The 16,149-nt window shown below is 32.8% G+C and overlaps 1 protein-coding gene across 1 annotated transcript; it reads right to left on the bottom strand.

The window, feature by feature from the left end:
* Positions 1-4,837: 4,837 nt before the first annotated feature.
* Positions 4,838-16,034, bottom strand: LOC110031820. Its single transcript, XM_020735227.1, has 3 exons — positions 15,827-16,034; positions 15,605-15,726; positions 4,838-5,066 (listed from the first exon to the last, which is right to left on the bottom strand). Exons 1-3 carry the CDS (start codon positions 15,937-15,939, stop codon positions 5,047-5,049), a joined length of 255 nt encoding a protein of 84 aa, XP_020590886.1. The 5' UTR covers positions 15,940-16,034; the 3' UTR covers positions 4,838-5,046.
* Between the last annotated feature and the right edge of the window lie 115 nt (positions 16,035-16,149).

The following is a 16,149-nucleotide window of genomic DNA, read 5'->3' as shown; positions in this document are numbered from 1 at the left end:
AAATGCCTACCCGATGTGGAAGTGGCCGGTTTTCAGTATGATCCGATCCGATACAATAAATAAATAAATAAATAAATAATATTGTTAATTTTGTTATCATAATTTAAATCAAAATTCAATTTGGATGCCATACTATAAATTTTCAAGATAAAATAAATAATAAAATATAAAAGTGTGCTTAGCTATCAAAAAATTTTCATCATCTCACATGAATTTTGAGCAAATTCATGAATCTCAACATAATTTTTGAACAAGAAATATAAAAATTTTGATGAAAGATTATTCATTAGTCAGATTTCAGTATAGTTGCAGTCAAACTGGCCGGCTCGACCCGGCAAATTCAACGGCATCCAAATTGGTTCAATTTAAGTCAAATTAAGTTGTTAAAATAATTTTAGAATCTCTTAGTGCATAATTGAAATGTCAAACATATTTCAAAACTGACAAATTTAACAGCTCAATTCACTTATTTAATATACTTTTTTTTTATATATTTTTTAGATTACAAATGTGTCACCTTAATAATTGGCATACATTTTATGGATATAGTATTTAATGTGTGAACACATATTTATTCAGCTAAGAAAATCATAGTCGGCTTTGCTTCATTGACATAACAAGCTCTGTCTGAGATGGAATTATAGAGTATTATATATCTCCTCTCTAATTGCAACTCCCTACAATAGACATTTTATGACAAACACTCAGGTAGTTCTCTTGTGGGCAGATCTTATTTTGCAAATGAGCTTATTATAGGGTAACATACAAGAGAATGAACTCTACGAGCCCTAAATCCTCAGACAAATAATCAAAAATTATTTTGACACTTTAATGCAAATACATGACATATATGCGAAAATCTATTTTTTTTTATTTTTTCAACGTTTATGATGTATAAATATTATTTAAATTAATCGTTATATCTAGGGGTGTAAACAAACCGAACACGAGTATATTTTGAGCACAAAAAGTGTGTTCGTGTTCAATTCGTTTGCTTAGCGAGCCGAACATGAGTTGTTCACGAACAAAGAGTCGTTTTGACAACCTTAATCACGAAGCCATAAGATGTTAAGAATTGGGGCAAGAATTAAAACATCATTTGAATCTAAATTAATAATTAGGGAAAGAGCTGAGTAGGCGCCGGCATTGACCGGAGGTAGACTTCTCGACAGAGCTGGGAAGACGATCAAAGGGATTTGATTTGAGAAGAAAAGTGGGATAAAATGCCTGCCCGATGTAGAAGTGGCCGGTTTTCAGCATGATCCGATCCAATACAAGAAATAAATAATATTGTTAATTTTGTTATAATAATTTAAATCAAAATTCAATTTGGATGCCATGCTATAAATTTTCAAGATAAAATAAATAATAAATTATAAAAGAGTGATTAGCTATCAAAAAATTTTTGATCATCTGACATGAATTTTGAGCAAATTCATGAATCTCAAGATAATTTTTGAACAAGAAACATTAAAATTTTGATGAAAGATTATTAATTACTCAGATTTCAGTATAATTGCAGTCAAATTGGTCAGCTCGACCTGACAAACTCAAGTCATCCAAATTGGTTCAATTTAAGTCAAATCAAGTCCAAATTAAATTGTTAAACCACTTTTAGAATCTCTCAGTGCATAATTGAAAGATCAAACATATTCCAAATCTCACAAACTTAACCGCTCAATTCACTTATTTGATATAATTTTTTTTATTTATATTTTTGAGATTACAAAAGTGTCACCTTAATAATTGGCATACATTTTATGGATATAGTATTTAATGTGTGAACACATATTTATTCAGCTAAGAAAATCATAAGTCGGCATTGCTTCATTGACATAACATAAGCTCTGTCTGAGATGGAATTATAGAGTATTATATATCTCCTCTCTAATTGCATTTATATTTCTAACTCCCTACAATAGGCATTTTATGACAAGCACTTAGGTAGTTCTCTTGTGGGCAGATCTTATTTTGCAAATGAGCTTATTATAGGGTAACATACAAGAGAATGAACTCTACGAGCCCTAAATCCACAGACAAATAATCAAAAATTATTTTGACACTTTAATGCAAATACATGACATATATGCGAAAATATTTTTTTTTTTATTTTTTCAACGTTTATGATGTATAAATATTATTTAAATTAATCGTTACATCTAGGGGTGTAAACAAGCCGAACACGAGTATATTTTGAGCACAAAAAGTATGTTCGTGTTCAGCTCGTTTGCTTAGCGAGCCGGACATGAGCCATTCACGAACAAAGAGTCGTTTTGATAACACTAATCGTGAAGCCATAAGATGTTAAGGATTGGGGCAAGATTTAAAACATCATTTGAATCTAAATTAATAATTTTTATTCTATTTTCTTCATTAATATTTTAATTAATTATAAATCTTTGTTGTCTTGTAGTCAATTAATTTTTTTCTAAAACTATTCATCAAAAAAATATATATAATTGATTAGTAGTATTTCGAGCCAAAACGAGCCGAACACGAACAAACAAATATTTGTTTGCGTTGTTCGTGTTCGGCTCGTTACCTTAGCGTACGAGCCGAACACGAGCTTCTTAACGAGTTGAACACGAGTTGTTCGCGAACAACAAACCGTTTTAACAGCCCTAGTTATATCATCTCCTTTCTCGCTCAAGTAATAAAATATATTTGGCTTATTAAATATATATATTTTTATTTTTTTTTAAAACTACCCTACACCTAAAAATTATTTTAAATATTTCAAAATAAGTGATTTTAATTTTTAAAAAATAGCTTAAAAGAGATAAAAATAAACAATTATATTGTTAAAAAAAAAAGCAAATATGAAAATTAAATTTACTTCAAAAATTCCATTAATTTATGCGAGGAGAGAGGAGCAATAGTGGACGCCCTGTGAACGCATTTGTATGTAAAATCCAATAGATATAATCATTCTAATAAAGATGTTTAACCCAAACATACACACACATGCACCAAATCAATGAGGACACCTAAATTTTCATTTTTACAATCATAACACTCAAATGTTTAATATTTGTATGTTTAAATACTACATGTCCTTCCTCTTTTTTATTACTTCCAAACAAATCCACTCGCAAAAAAAGAACTTCGCGTTCGACGCATAAATCCAACTGAAAATACCCCCTGCTCAATAATAAATACAAGCTAATCAAGACAAAGGACACTCATCACATCACGGGCATTCGCTGAGCGAAAGTCTAATCCTCATTGGTAAATATAGGGCTTTCTATTTTTCCTTTCTTAGTCAGAGGATTTCAAAATCTTATGCCGGATTATGTGGTATCATGAATGGAACGAGATCGTTCGATTCAACAATAACACGTTAATAAAAGTGAGATTACATGTATGCCACTCACTTTTTACATATTTACATATATAACAACTAAACTTTAATTTTTACATATATCCCACACCAAAATTATGTAAAAAAATGTTTATTCACTTTATAAAAGTTAAAAACAATGATATTTTTTTTATGAATGCAAAACGCTAGATATGCAAAAACAGAAAAATTTGGGTGGTATGTATGAAAATACCCCTTAATAAAATCATTATTATATGAGTGAAAACCTAAATATTGCGTGGTGTGCATGTATATCGCCCCCAAAAAACAGACGCGCATTTTCTGTCGGAACACCTGACATAACTCTACGTGCATTGTAGGTTATTCATAAGTTATTTTCAGGTTATTTCTGAATTATTTTCAATAATCCTGAAATAACCCAGAAATAACCCAAAAATAAATACCACGGTTTTGGATTATTGAAAATAACCCAGAAATAACCTAAAAATAACTTAAGAATACCCTGCGCCGCACGTAAAGCTACGTCAGGAGTCCGCAAAGAAATTTTTTTCCTGCGCCGCACGTAGAGCTACGTCAGGAGTCCGCAAAGAATTTTTTTTGGCAAAAACAGTGACATTATATTTTTAATTAAATTATATGAAAATGAAAAATTATATCGAAACTATTGCCCCATAATTCAAATAATTTTAATTTTTACTAAATAAAGAACTATGAGACCACAATGCCGAATAAAAACAGAAAGAACTGGGCGCTATTAGCATTTATGTATGGCTAAAAGGAAATGAAATAATAATAATTAAAATTATTTAAAATTTTCAATTTTATTTACACATTTGTTGCAAAATAAATGCAATTAATTTGATTGCATTTAGTCTACTTAATTTTTCTTCGCACGCACTCCAATTTCTCAATCATGCAGTAAGAATCGAAAAAATATTACATCAAGACTCCGGATGCGTTCGGAGTCCAATGGAAGATCGCCACGTGTCAAGCGGGCTCCATCATTTTTACACTAGTCAATCTCAATGTATTACAGTAAGGCCCGCTTGACATTTGGCTCCCCATCATTGGACTCCTAACGCAAACCTGATGTAATAGTTAGTTGCACATTGATATCCATTCACAGCATCATCTTTTTGGGGATTTACAAAAATAACACAAAATTAAATCCTATTGTCTAAATAAAATCAAAAATATATGAAAAAGTGTACTTCAGTTTAGATAAATTAAATTTGTGATACTTTCTGTGTCACTTAAAAGAATAGTATTGCATAAATAAATATAGGGCATTTACATACATACCACCCAGTTCTTATGCATTTACATATCTAACACCCTTTTAATTTTTACATTTATAAAAAATACCACCATTTTTAGCTTCTAAAAAAGTGAAATGCATCTTTTCATGCATAGAAAATATTGAAGTTTAAGTGTTAGAAATGTGAAAACATAAGAATTCAGTGGTATGTATGTAAATCTTACAAAAAAATACATAAATATATAGAACTTTATGGATATGCATGTAAATCCCCAACCTTTTCTTCCTTCAAGCTTTTAAAACATTGGGTTACATAATAGCAAAATTTTCCTCAGCAAACTAGATCTCATTGTGCCTCTAATTGAAGTAAACATAATAGCAAAAAAAATGATGTATAGAACACAATTTTACCTCTCTGACATCTTCAACGCAGGCATTTGCAGGCATAATAGCAGCACTGCCATCTTCACCGGGGGAATGCAAAATCTAGTTAATGAGTTTAGGAAGCCAAATTAATGGATAAGGATTTATTCCTTGCTGAACAGAATAACAATATTAAAATAAGGGAAATTTAATACATATACCACACAATTCTTATGTATTTATATATCTAGCCCCCAAAGTTTGGTTTATACTTCTAACACAGTGGTGTCATGAACCTATGCATGAAAAGGTTTACATTTCACTTTTAAAAAGATAGTGATGGTGATAGATTTGATGTGATGTCAAAATTTTAAGTGGTATGCGTGTAAATATGAATGTCTAGGCGTTATAAATATGAATGTCCGTGTAAATATGAATGTCTAGGCGTTAGATATGTAAATACATAAGAATTGTGTGTTATATATGTAAAAAATGTGGCTTTATGTATATAGCAGAAATTAGTCGTAATAGGATATTGCAGTTTTTGAGAGAGAAATAAGAACAAAGATAAAAATTAAACAATACTGCAATGTTGCAGACGACTGGAAAACCCAAATAAGGATTTTATAAGCTTTTGTAACGCCGCATGAGTTTAAAATTTGTATAGATAGGTAAAATACTGGAGAAGCCAAGGTGCTTCAATCATACATCGTAGACATGGGTTTGAGATATAGCCTACACACTAAAAATCATTATGTTATGTGATTTAGGGCCCGTTTGGAGCGGCAGTGCGATGGCGGTGTAGTACCGCACAGTTTGTCTGCTTGGGTAAACTGTATTTTGACAGTTTTTTCAAAAAGCTACTGCTGAAATCTGTGTTTTCACACCGGTTCTGGTTAGGTGCGGTGGCAACTTTTTAGCTGCGATGTGACTTTTAAAAAAAAATTGTAATACCCACCGTAACTTTTTGAACACCACATTATTTTTCAGCAGCTTCCTAACTTCCTTTAATAAGTTGCAGCTGCCTCAAACAGACCCTTACTTTATATTTTACTAGCCGCCATCGCTCTCACAAGTATTTATCGCTTCATTCAATGCCATTCCTGAGTGAAATTTCAGGCTATTCTCATATGTTTTTTGCGTGTTCATAGAACCTACAAAGGTATCAAAGTCCAACTCTCTTCAAGAGAATAACATCTTTGGGAGAATCTATAGCATACCATTTTGCAAAAGGTCAATTGTTAACCACCGACATTGCAAAGGTTTTCATTATAATTATTGGAAATATTAAGTAGGTGGTGGTTAATGAATTGAAAAATTAATCTTGGAATCGCCTATATAGCTTGGCAATTCAATGAACTATGAACTTTTCAAGGAACTTTCCAACAAGGTTTTTTAAGAACAATGGGGAGAATCCAAAAACAACAACAACAATAAGGGGGTTTGTATAGGATGAATATAAGAATCTTGGGCTCGTAAAGTATGAGTGGCAATTAGTCCAAAAAGGGGAGACAAGCACTACAATGTAAAAAAACCAAAAAAAATTACAAACTTTTACCTAATGACTGATTGAATAATTTATAAACTCTTACATGTACATATTATTTGCATTACGAAAGACTAAATGCATTCCAAATAATAAGGCGTCCAAAATTAGCTCATTCACCCAGCATGATTTTTTTTTTCTTTCAATGATTAGAAGAATAATTGCATCTTTTGAGTGCATGCAAGATACAACAACAACCTTTCATCCAACTAAGTAGAGTCGGCTACATGAATCATTTTCTCTATTGTCCTCTTGAGTGTCATTTTCATTTCATTCTAATAAATTAAGATAATTTTTTATACAACATGTCCAAGTCTTTTTAGGTCTATCTCTACCTTTCATAACATAAGTCAAATCTAAAACACTTACTCTCTTAACTTGATCCTCAAATGGTTGACTTTTAATTTAACCAAACCATCTAAGATGACTCTCTCTAATCTTGCCAGCCGTTGGAGTAACTCTAAAACTTTCATGGATATATTGTTTCGCATTTTGTCTTTTAGTGTAAAGCCACCCATCCACCTAACCATTCTCATCTCAGCAACACTTCACTTAATTTTATGCTTCTCTTACAGGCCAACGTTCTGCATCATAAAGCATTACAGGTCTCACGATTATCTTATAAAATTTTCCTTTGAGTGGTACTTTTCTATCACAAAGTAGGCCTGCTGCATTTCTCAACTTCAACCATCCAACTTAAATTCTACTAACAACATCCCCATCTATATCACCATCACTTTGAATGACAGACTTGAGAGATCTAAAAAGTTCACTCATTTTAATGAATTGATCACTCATTGTTACAACCGCGCTGCAATATCTACTACTATTAAAATTATATTATGTATTCAATTTTCGATCAACTCAAATGAAAGTCTTTAGACTCTAAAGTTGACCTCCATAAATCAAGTTCTTCATGAACGCTCTCTCAAGTTTTATCCACAAGGATACATCAATGGAAAGCATACACCAAAGTACATCCTCATGTGAAATAAATAAAAAATAAGAACATTCATAACTAAAGCTGGTCCCGATGTAATCCAATTGAAATAGGAACATACTCCGTCAATTTTTCTAGTGTTCGAACACAAATAACAACTCTAGAATATTATATATATTATATATATATATATATATATATAAAATGACTTGAATATAAGTAATATCAACACATTTTTTTTCTATAACTATCCAAAGTACTTTTGAAATTTTTCATAAACTTTTTCAAAATCAACGAAAATCATCTATAGATCCTCCTTACTCCATATCTCCAACAAACTTCTTAATAAATGTATAGCATCCACAATAGACATGTCCGACAACAATCTAAATTGATTTTGAGAAATTTTGGTATCAATTTGTAACTTATGTTCAATTATCTCTCCCATAATTAATGTATGACACATTAACTTAATTTTTCTATAATTAACACACTCTTGTTCATCATATTTATTCTTAAAAATAGGAACCAACAGACTCTTTCTTCACTCTTCATCATTATACATCTTTTTTGTTTTTAAAATAATATTAAAAAGTTAAATAAACCAAAAAAATTTCAGATTTCCTAAAACATTTGTGCACTTCTATTTGAATACCATTAGATTCTACTATTTTATCACACTTTATTTTCTTTAAAATCTTCTCAACTATAATTTTACAAAATTGACAGTACGAATAAAGAATTTTGTTATTATTTACAATACTATAGCCAGATATTTAGAAGGTATGAAGCCGACTATCAATAATGTTGTTCAATTGCAGCCCTGTTGGTCACTGGAAGATGCTCAGATCTTAGCATTGAGGGTGGAGAGATAGAAGAAATAAAGAGAGCGACCAACACCATTCAGACAGCCACGACAGTGGAAGACATCAACAAGAGCACGCCTCAGGGAGTTGAGAAGGCTGGTTAAGACAAGAACAAAGCCATTCAAAGTGAGAAGATGCCTAAGAAGATCAGACAGCCACCTGCAGTTGGAGACATTAACAGTACCCTTTAAAGAGTTATGAAGACCGCACAAGATAAGGACAGAGCCACTCAAAGTGAGAAGAAGCCTAAGAAGAGTAACACGCCCACTATAGTCCCAACTAAAAAATGTTTCATGTCATGCATTTATGCACATCACGTCCAATTTCCCGACGAGCAGAGTTGTAGACTTTATCGAGTAAGGTGCAGTGAAAGAAGCTAGCGACGAGGAAGCAAATGAAGAAAAGGGTAAGGAGTATCAGTATCCACCAGATAAGAGCAAGATGTTTGTGGTTCGACAAGTCCTTTCGACTCAGGCGCCAAGGGAGCAACAATGGCTTCGTCACAATATATTATATACTTGTTGCATAGGGAAAGGTATGCAGCACCAACATTAATGGAGGTAGGAGCAAAAATGTGGTGTGAACACTGATTGTGAATTTAAAAAAAAAACACTGATAGTGGACAAATTGAGCATCACGACTCAGAGACATCCCCAGTTATATTCTTTGACAGGGTTGAAAAAGAAGAACATGATCAACATTGTCAGGAGGCGTTTCATGGAGTTTTCAATTGAGAGCTAGTTGCACGATCAACTTTGGTGCGATGTGGTGCCCATGAATGTTTGCCCCCTTTTATTGAGAAAACTGTAGTTTTATGATCACAAGACTCAACATGATTGGTACAGAAACACCTAATGATTCACCAAAGATGACAAACACATAAACCTTCAATCTTCTGCAAAGCCCGAGATTACAGGTGCTCTTGCCACCCGAAAAGTATTGGGAGGATCAGTCTTGGTGCTGACAAAAGACCGTGATAGATGAGTCTATTGAAGACACATCGCAACCCGTACAGAGAGAGTTTGAGGAGATTCTGATTAATAGCTTACAGCCAGAGTTGCCACCACTCGAGAAGAGTTTGGATGCCATCACTTCAAATTGGGATGAGTCAATCTGGGGTTACTTTGGGAGGATTCAACAGTATATACCTAGTGTACTCCCTAAAGATTGAACTGATACGGATCGCTGCTCGCAAGTGGATAAAGCTCCTCAGCTGTTTTGGGAACTGTTGCAACCAACAGTGGGATCTAGATGGTCATATCAACACAAGTGAAGACCCTTCAACCTCAGGGGTTACAACAACTCTGCCACCTTCAATGGGCTGATAAAAGCTTCGAAAAATGATATCGAATCTCCCACAACCTTTGGAGACTGGCAAGAGGCACCTTCTGCCTAAAACGTGACGAAGTAGTGATGTTTCGGTTTAGTTCAGGTCGGTTTGAGCCAAGGAGGGACCAAACAGTTCTTCCAGGCATGAAGTTCCCTCCTTTTCACAACAGGGTCCACTCTTCAGGTCGGTTTGAGCCAAGGAGGGACCAAACAGTCCTTCCAGGCATGAAGTTCCCTCCTTTTCACAACAGGGTCCACTCCTCATTATCCTACGTCTATATACATATTGTTTTCGAGTTTTAGGATATTTTTTATTGAGATTTCTATCATGACAGCCTCCGATGTATCATTTTTCCTCCTAGTGAGAAAGTGCTCCAACTATATTTCATCTCGAGGTGGGGTGTATCATTCTTCTTCTATGGGTTGTCGCCCCTTCCAACCCCTCTACTGCCTGTTGTTGCTCTTCTTGTCCACCTATTATTGTTGGTGCCCTTTGCAGTCCACTTGTTACTTGTTGTCGCCCCTTCCATGCTTATTGTTGCCCCTTCCCACCCTCTTCTACTTGTTGTCTAGTCATCGAACAACCTTACACCCCTTGTTGTCACCACCTTCTCATCTTCCTTCTAGCCTCCCCGCAGCTATCCCTAGATGGCCCTACGACGTACAACTCTCAGTTTCCACCACCTCAAACAGCAGCTTGCCACCTTCGAACTTCGCTCTAACGAGTATTTGTGTTTGCATTTTTCCTACTTCAAGTGTCTTTGATTGTAACTCAATTTGCTTGTGAGTACTAATATTCGCTTTCACTAATGGTTTAGGTTAACTCCAATATCACTTGTTTAAATTAAATGTATTAAAAGTAAACATATTACAAACTTAGCTAAAGATGACAAAATTAAAAAAAATGCTAATTCTATTTTAAGAACTTCTTCAACAAGAGCTTTAATAAACAAATTCAATTGAAAATTCCTAATTAACATAATCATGAAGTATAGAATGTATCAATTTAACAAAAAAATGAAATCGACTTAGTTCTAAAGAAGATGCAAGCTTTAGGTTCAAACGATATATTTATTGAGATTTGGAAAATTGATTGAGATGTTAGAGTAGTTTCTTTGTTGAATATTTTTAATGAAAAAATGAAGATTAGAAAGGCGACCAAATTATCAGAAAGAAAAAATTGATACAAAAATTTGAAGCAGTTCAAGATTGTGATAATTATAAGAGTTAACCTAGCATACACTTAGAAAAATTATGTAGGTATTAATCATCATTATCAGTCTTATCATGACTTACATGGATTTGAGGTGTTTAAATCCTCATTTTCATTTGTTGTTGCTGAGTGTTGGCTGAGGTGATAAACATATTCTACGCAAATCATTTCAAACCTCTATCAATATAATCCATGTATTTTCTAATTCTCTAACATTGATTTTATCAACTCATCTAATAGAAGCTTTTTCTAATTATTTGGCAGATATCCAAACAACCAAGTCTATTTTTCATCATATTAACTTCAGCTCATGTTACTCCAATATTTCCTCTAATAAAATTAGGTATTAATTTATTCTTCTTAATTTTATTGAACAAACATTACAATATTCGCATTGTCCCGACACTCAAATTAGATATTAAAATGATATTCATGCATTCCAACATTCAATTCCATACAACAAAATTAGCCTAGTTGTGAATTTATTAAATTTATATTTAATCCTCTATGATATCCTCTTATCACATATACTTCAAAAAGCACTTGTTCATTTTAGCTAGTAAGCCTTAACTCTAGAAGTTATATTTTATCTATATCTCCAAAATTTTTTTAAAGAGGAGTTTAGCGTTTTTAGAATTCAAGTGTTAAATGCAATATAAAGTAACTATAACATACTCTGAATGCTCAAATCTTTTTGGTTGATAGTAAAGTAAATACATGAAATTAGCTACAGGTATTTACTTGTAGGTAAGAAAAAAATATAGTTTAAGAAAAAAAGTACGGACTTGATGTTATCGGAAAGAATGTGTGATCGATGAGGAAACAGAATCCCTGCATGAGTGGTGAGATTACCAAGTGTGGAGGCACAGTCGGTCGAGCAGGATGAGCAGAAAGGTCACATGTGGCAAGATGCTAAGAAAGTTGTTGCATGAGGAAAGGCCATGATGTTGCAACCAGATGTCGTAGGGTTGGAGAGGTAGCATCACGTGATGCCAAAATCGTTGAGCATATTTGTTGTTATTGTGAAGAGAAATGCTCTCTAATTTTTGCAAAATAGCGTATTTGAAATTTACCCTAGTTGTTAAGAATTTTAAATACACCCAAAATGAACAAAAGAAAATTTTCAAATATCAACTCATTAAATTGAATTTATATTTCATACAACCAAACATCTAAATTTTTAAAACTCTTGCATCCTTTTATTTCACAATCAAAAAACTCCAAACCAAACAAACCCACAATTAATCTAAGAAACATAAAGCTATTACACCTAGATATCATCTTAACATTTAATATTGAATGATAATTATTAACATCAAGCGAACTAAAATTACATATCATATACTCAAAATAATTCCATTAAATATAAGACGCCTATCTTTTAAAAATTTCCTCCACCAATCAAAGTTTTCATTAATTTCAATGGTTGTCAAATCAATTATAACTATATTATTATTAAGGCACTGCACTTTGAATATACTTTACAAGCATCTGCATAACCAATACAAAAACATATGAACACACTATCAAACCTTGATGTAAATCTAAGATCATTGCAAGCTCATGGATCACTCTATAATTGCTTCTAATACAATATCTCACTGTGTATTTTTAATAATTACAACATAGTTTTGAACTAGAAATTTATGCCTTCAAGCATATCAATTCAATTATCATGGTATTTAAACATATGCATCATCAAATTCAATAAAAATTCTTATGAAAACCCGTAATTTGTTTGATTATATATATATATATATATGTGTGTGTGTGTGTGTGTGTGTGTGTGTGTGTGTGTGTGTGTGTGTGTGTAGACACACACCCACACCCATCAAATTCAATAAAAATTCTTATGAAAACCCGTAATTTGTTTGATATAACTTTTCATTAACTATCTTAGCGCAAAAATCAAATTGGTTCTCCCATAGCTTGATTATACAAAAATTAACTATCTTAGCACAGTATATAAAGTCATAGCTTCTGCATTATACAATATCTTCTTTGGAGGTCTTCTAACTTTTTATAATGATTAGAAGCCTCAATAAAATAAAACTTACTTTTTTTCTTTAATGACCATTTGTATATCTTCGCTTGATTACAAAATTTCTTTATTAGTGTACAATTTATTTATCCTAAATCAGGTTTGGCTAAACAAAAGGATTCAAATTTGACTCTCTTGGCCACCTATCCTGAAAGATTAACAAATTCTTACATTTTAAACTCCACCACCTCATCCAAAGACCATAATTTATTTTTATTGTTTTCTTTATAATACCATGATATATATCCATAACTTCTACCTTCTGTTGTAAAGTCAAGTTTTCTCTTAAAATCATCTTAATAATCCTTACAAGGAAATCTTTTGTGACTTTAATTATTTTCTTAAATATATAATTTAAGACAATAGAAAAAAATCTCTTTATCAAATGCTTTTCTATTTTCTTAAATTATGTATTTATTATTGTAAAATTATACACAATCGTAAAATCAAGTATGGCCTTTCAAATTGAGATTTGATCTCCTATACCATAGGTACTCCCTTATAGCCCGTGCTATGGGAACATGTATGCCCAACAAAATCATCTCTGTGGCTATAGCTTTCTTCAAATGATAAAAGTTAGGATGATTTTCATCTATTTATTCTCAAAATTTACTTTTCAAAATTATCTTCTAATCCAGCTTGAGAGGCATCAACATGGTTAGGGGCTCAGACAAAGGGCTAATCTAATAATAGCTAAAAGAATGCAAAATCTTCCACAATCAAGGAGGCTTGAGATGAGGTGGACATCTAGTGTGCTTTTTGTGTGACAGCAAAATCTTGTGTGGATCTATAAAGGTTCTTAGGATGAGGTTGAGTCTACTCGTGGAAGGAGTTGTTAGCAGATCTGTACATGGCAAAGGAATACAACGACAATATGCCTGTGGAAGGAATGTGTGGATTGATGACATTGATTGAGGACAATGATTATCGGATCTGGAATTGCTGATGGTGGAAACACATTTTAAATGAGGTTAGCAGTGAAAATTAGAAAAAAAAACACAATGTGATGGATGTTATTGGCATTTCTCAATACAAAAAAGGAGCAATGGGAGCACTAATGTTTAGATCATGGAACCTAATTTAAGCAGTTCAAGCTACTCAATCGCTCCAAAAAAATTAAGAAATAAAGATAAAAGATAAAATGGTAAAAAGCCAATTCATATTCTCATATCATAATCCTCCCTAACTAGTTGTATTTATAGCATACAATGTTAATTCATGCTTGTTAACTAAGCATCCTCATCAACATCAAGTTCAACCATCTCATTTCTAATTAACTCATTTCTAATCAACCAATAGCTACATAACTAGACTCACAACAAATGCCTCCAAAAATTTTAAATCCAGTATGAGATTATTTTGAGATTTTAATTTTGTGTTTATTTCACGATTATCAATTATTAACGAGGTCCAACCCAAGTAAAGAAATGGAAGTAAAGATGATGATAAGATATTAACAGAAATTTGAATGGGGTTAGAGGTTATTACCATAATCTTACAAATTTCAACATCTAACTATCTTTTTTATAACACCAAAATAACTACTACGCATATTTTTCTTCGACAAAAACATCAAAGTCATACATACACAATATATTTGCATGCAAGTTCAAGTGTATTCTTTATCATTTCAGCTCCATATAAATATTGTGATTAGAGGATATTTCAACCTTAGAACAGTGTTTAATCCAAATATTTTCACAAATAACCAGTTCTAAGTTGTCTGATAGTTTTCCATTGAGTGTTCTCCTTTAATCTCTGTCTACTTTAGTCGCCAACTAAAGTAATTGAGATGCTTCTTTGTAACATTTAAGAGTTAACATCCACAGCCAAGTTTCAGTTCAAACATTTTGACTACAATACCCCATATTAATGAAGTGAATCGCAACAGCCAGCCTTCATATTAAAATAACAATTTGCAAATGAAAGGTACAATAATGGAATTCAAAAAAATTCGCGCATCATATTGGATCATCTTCAGCTTCACAACAAGCTCAAATTCAACATAGTTTATAAGCTTGCTTATTTAACAGGCCATGCACGAACAAGATTTATTTGATTTTATTTGGCTAGATAGTAGCATGACTGCATTTATATGAATAGTTTGAGTGAATATATGTGCATTTTATATATAGATTGTCTACACTAAACATCCATACATTTATTTTTGTAAGCATGTGCACGCGCGCGTGCATATATCATGACATGCATATTTTATTATTTCATATGACTTTTAAGTAGATTTTATATTCATGAAGAGCTCATGCTTGTCTGATAAGTAAATGAGTCGAACAAAAACAACAGGGAAATTTTCATGCCTAGCAAACAATTCTTCAGTGTTTACATATCTCACACCTAAACTTCCATATTTACATACATAGCACTTCGGTGCTTTAAACCTATGCATTAAAAGGAGTATTTGACTATTAGAATGTGGTTATAGTGCTATTTTTTATGTGATATTCAAGATTTGAGTGCTCTGTGTGTAAACATGAAACTTCAGCTGTGAGAAATATAAATACATTAGAATTGTGTGCTAAAAAAAAAATAAACTGGTTTATTTGCTCAGCAAGACGAGCTGAACACTTGAGCTCTTACATAAACTCAACTCATTTAAAACTTAGCTACAATTGGCATTCTAATGGCTCCCCATGAGATCAGCAAAAAGCCCAATGTTAAGACTTTTTTCAGCAAACTCTTAACAAACATGGCATAAAAAACCTCACCTTGAGAAACCCAGCTCCAGCAGGAACTGTGAACGGCTATGTTCGATATCAGACGGGCCGACGCGGTGGCGCTATGGAAAGGCCTCAGTGACACCAGACCTCCCAAAGCCGATGCGAGAGGCCTGAAAAACATTAAAAAATGGACGCCAAAACCCTAATACATGAGAGTAGGAAAAAGATAAGGGTTGTTAACCTACCGAATGCCTATTGTGATCATCTCACCTGGATGCTAAAATGGCAGCTCTTCTCGAAGGTGAGGACTTGGGGAGCATGGTTTTTGATCGAACGGCGATGAATCTGGCGCCGGACACGACTGAACGGCAGATCGATGACATTTTACTAGATCGGCGACTTCCTTTCTTTCCTGCCTTAAACCCTAGCAGAAGAGCAGCTTTAAAAGGCGGATTTCGCTTAAATCTTGACACACAAAATTTGATGCTCAAATCCAATACTCAATTAAACTGAATTTTATGTGTCTATATTTTTAAATTCAAATTGTGGAGTAAATATTACATCATCATAAATATGAATTTAATGATATTATG

Source organism: Phalaenopsis equestris, unplaced genomic scaffold (genome assembly GCF_001263595.1).
Source record: "Phalaenopsis equestris unplaced genomic scaffold, ASM126359v1 Scaffold000846, whole genome shotgun sequence".
Classification (NCBI taxonomy): Eukaryota; Viridiplantae; Streptophyta; class Magnoliopsida; order Asparagales; family Orchidaceae; genus Phalaenopsis; species Phalaenopsis equestris.
This window is presented reverse-complemented; position numbering and strand designations above follow the sequence as displayed.

Excerpts from the sequence above, each read along its gene's own strand:
- LOC110031820 (XM_020735227.1), bottom strand. The coding sequence starts at position 15,939 with ATGTCATCGATCTGCCGTTCAGTCGTGTCCGGCGCCAGATTCATCGCC. Across the intron at positions 15,727-15,826 it reads GCTGCCATTTTAGCATCCAG|GCCTCTCGCATCGGCTTTGG; the intron begins GTGAGATGATCA and ends AATGTTTTTCAG. Across the intron at positions 5,067-15,604 it reads CTGGAGCTGGGTTTCTCAAG|ATTTTGCATTCCCCCGGTGA; the intron begins GTGAGGTTTTTT and ends CTCATTAACTAG.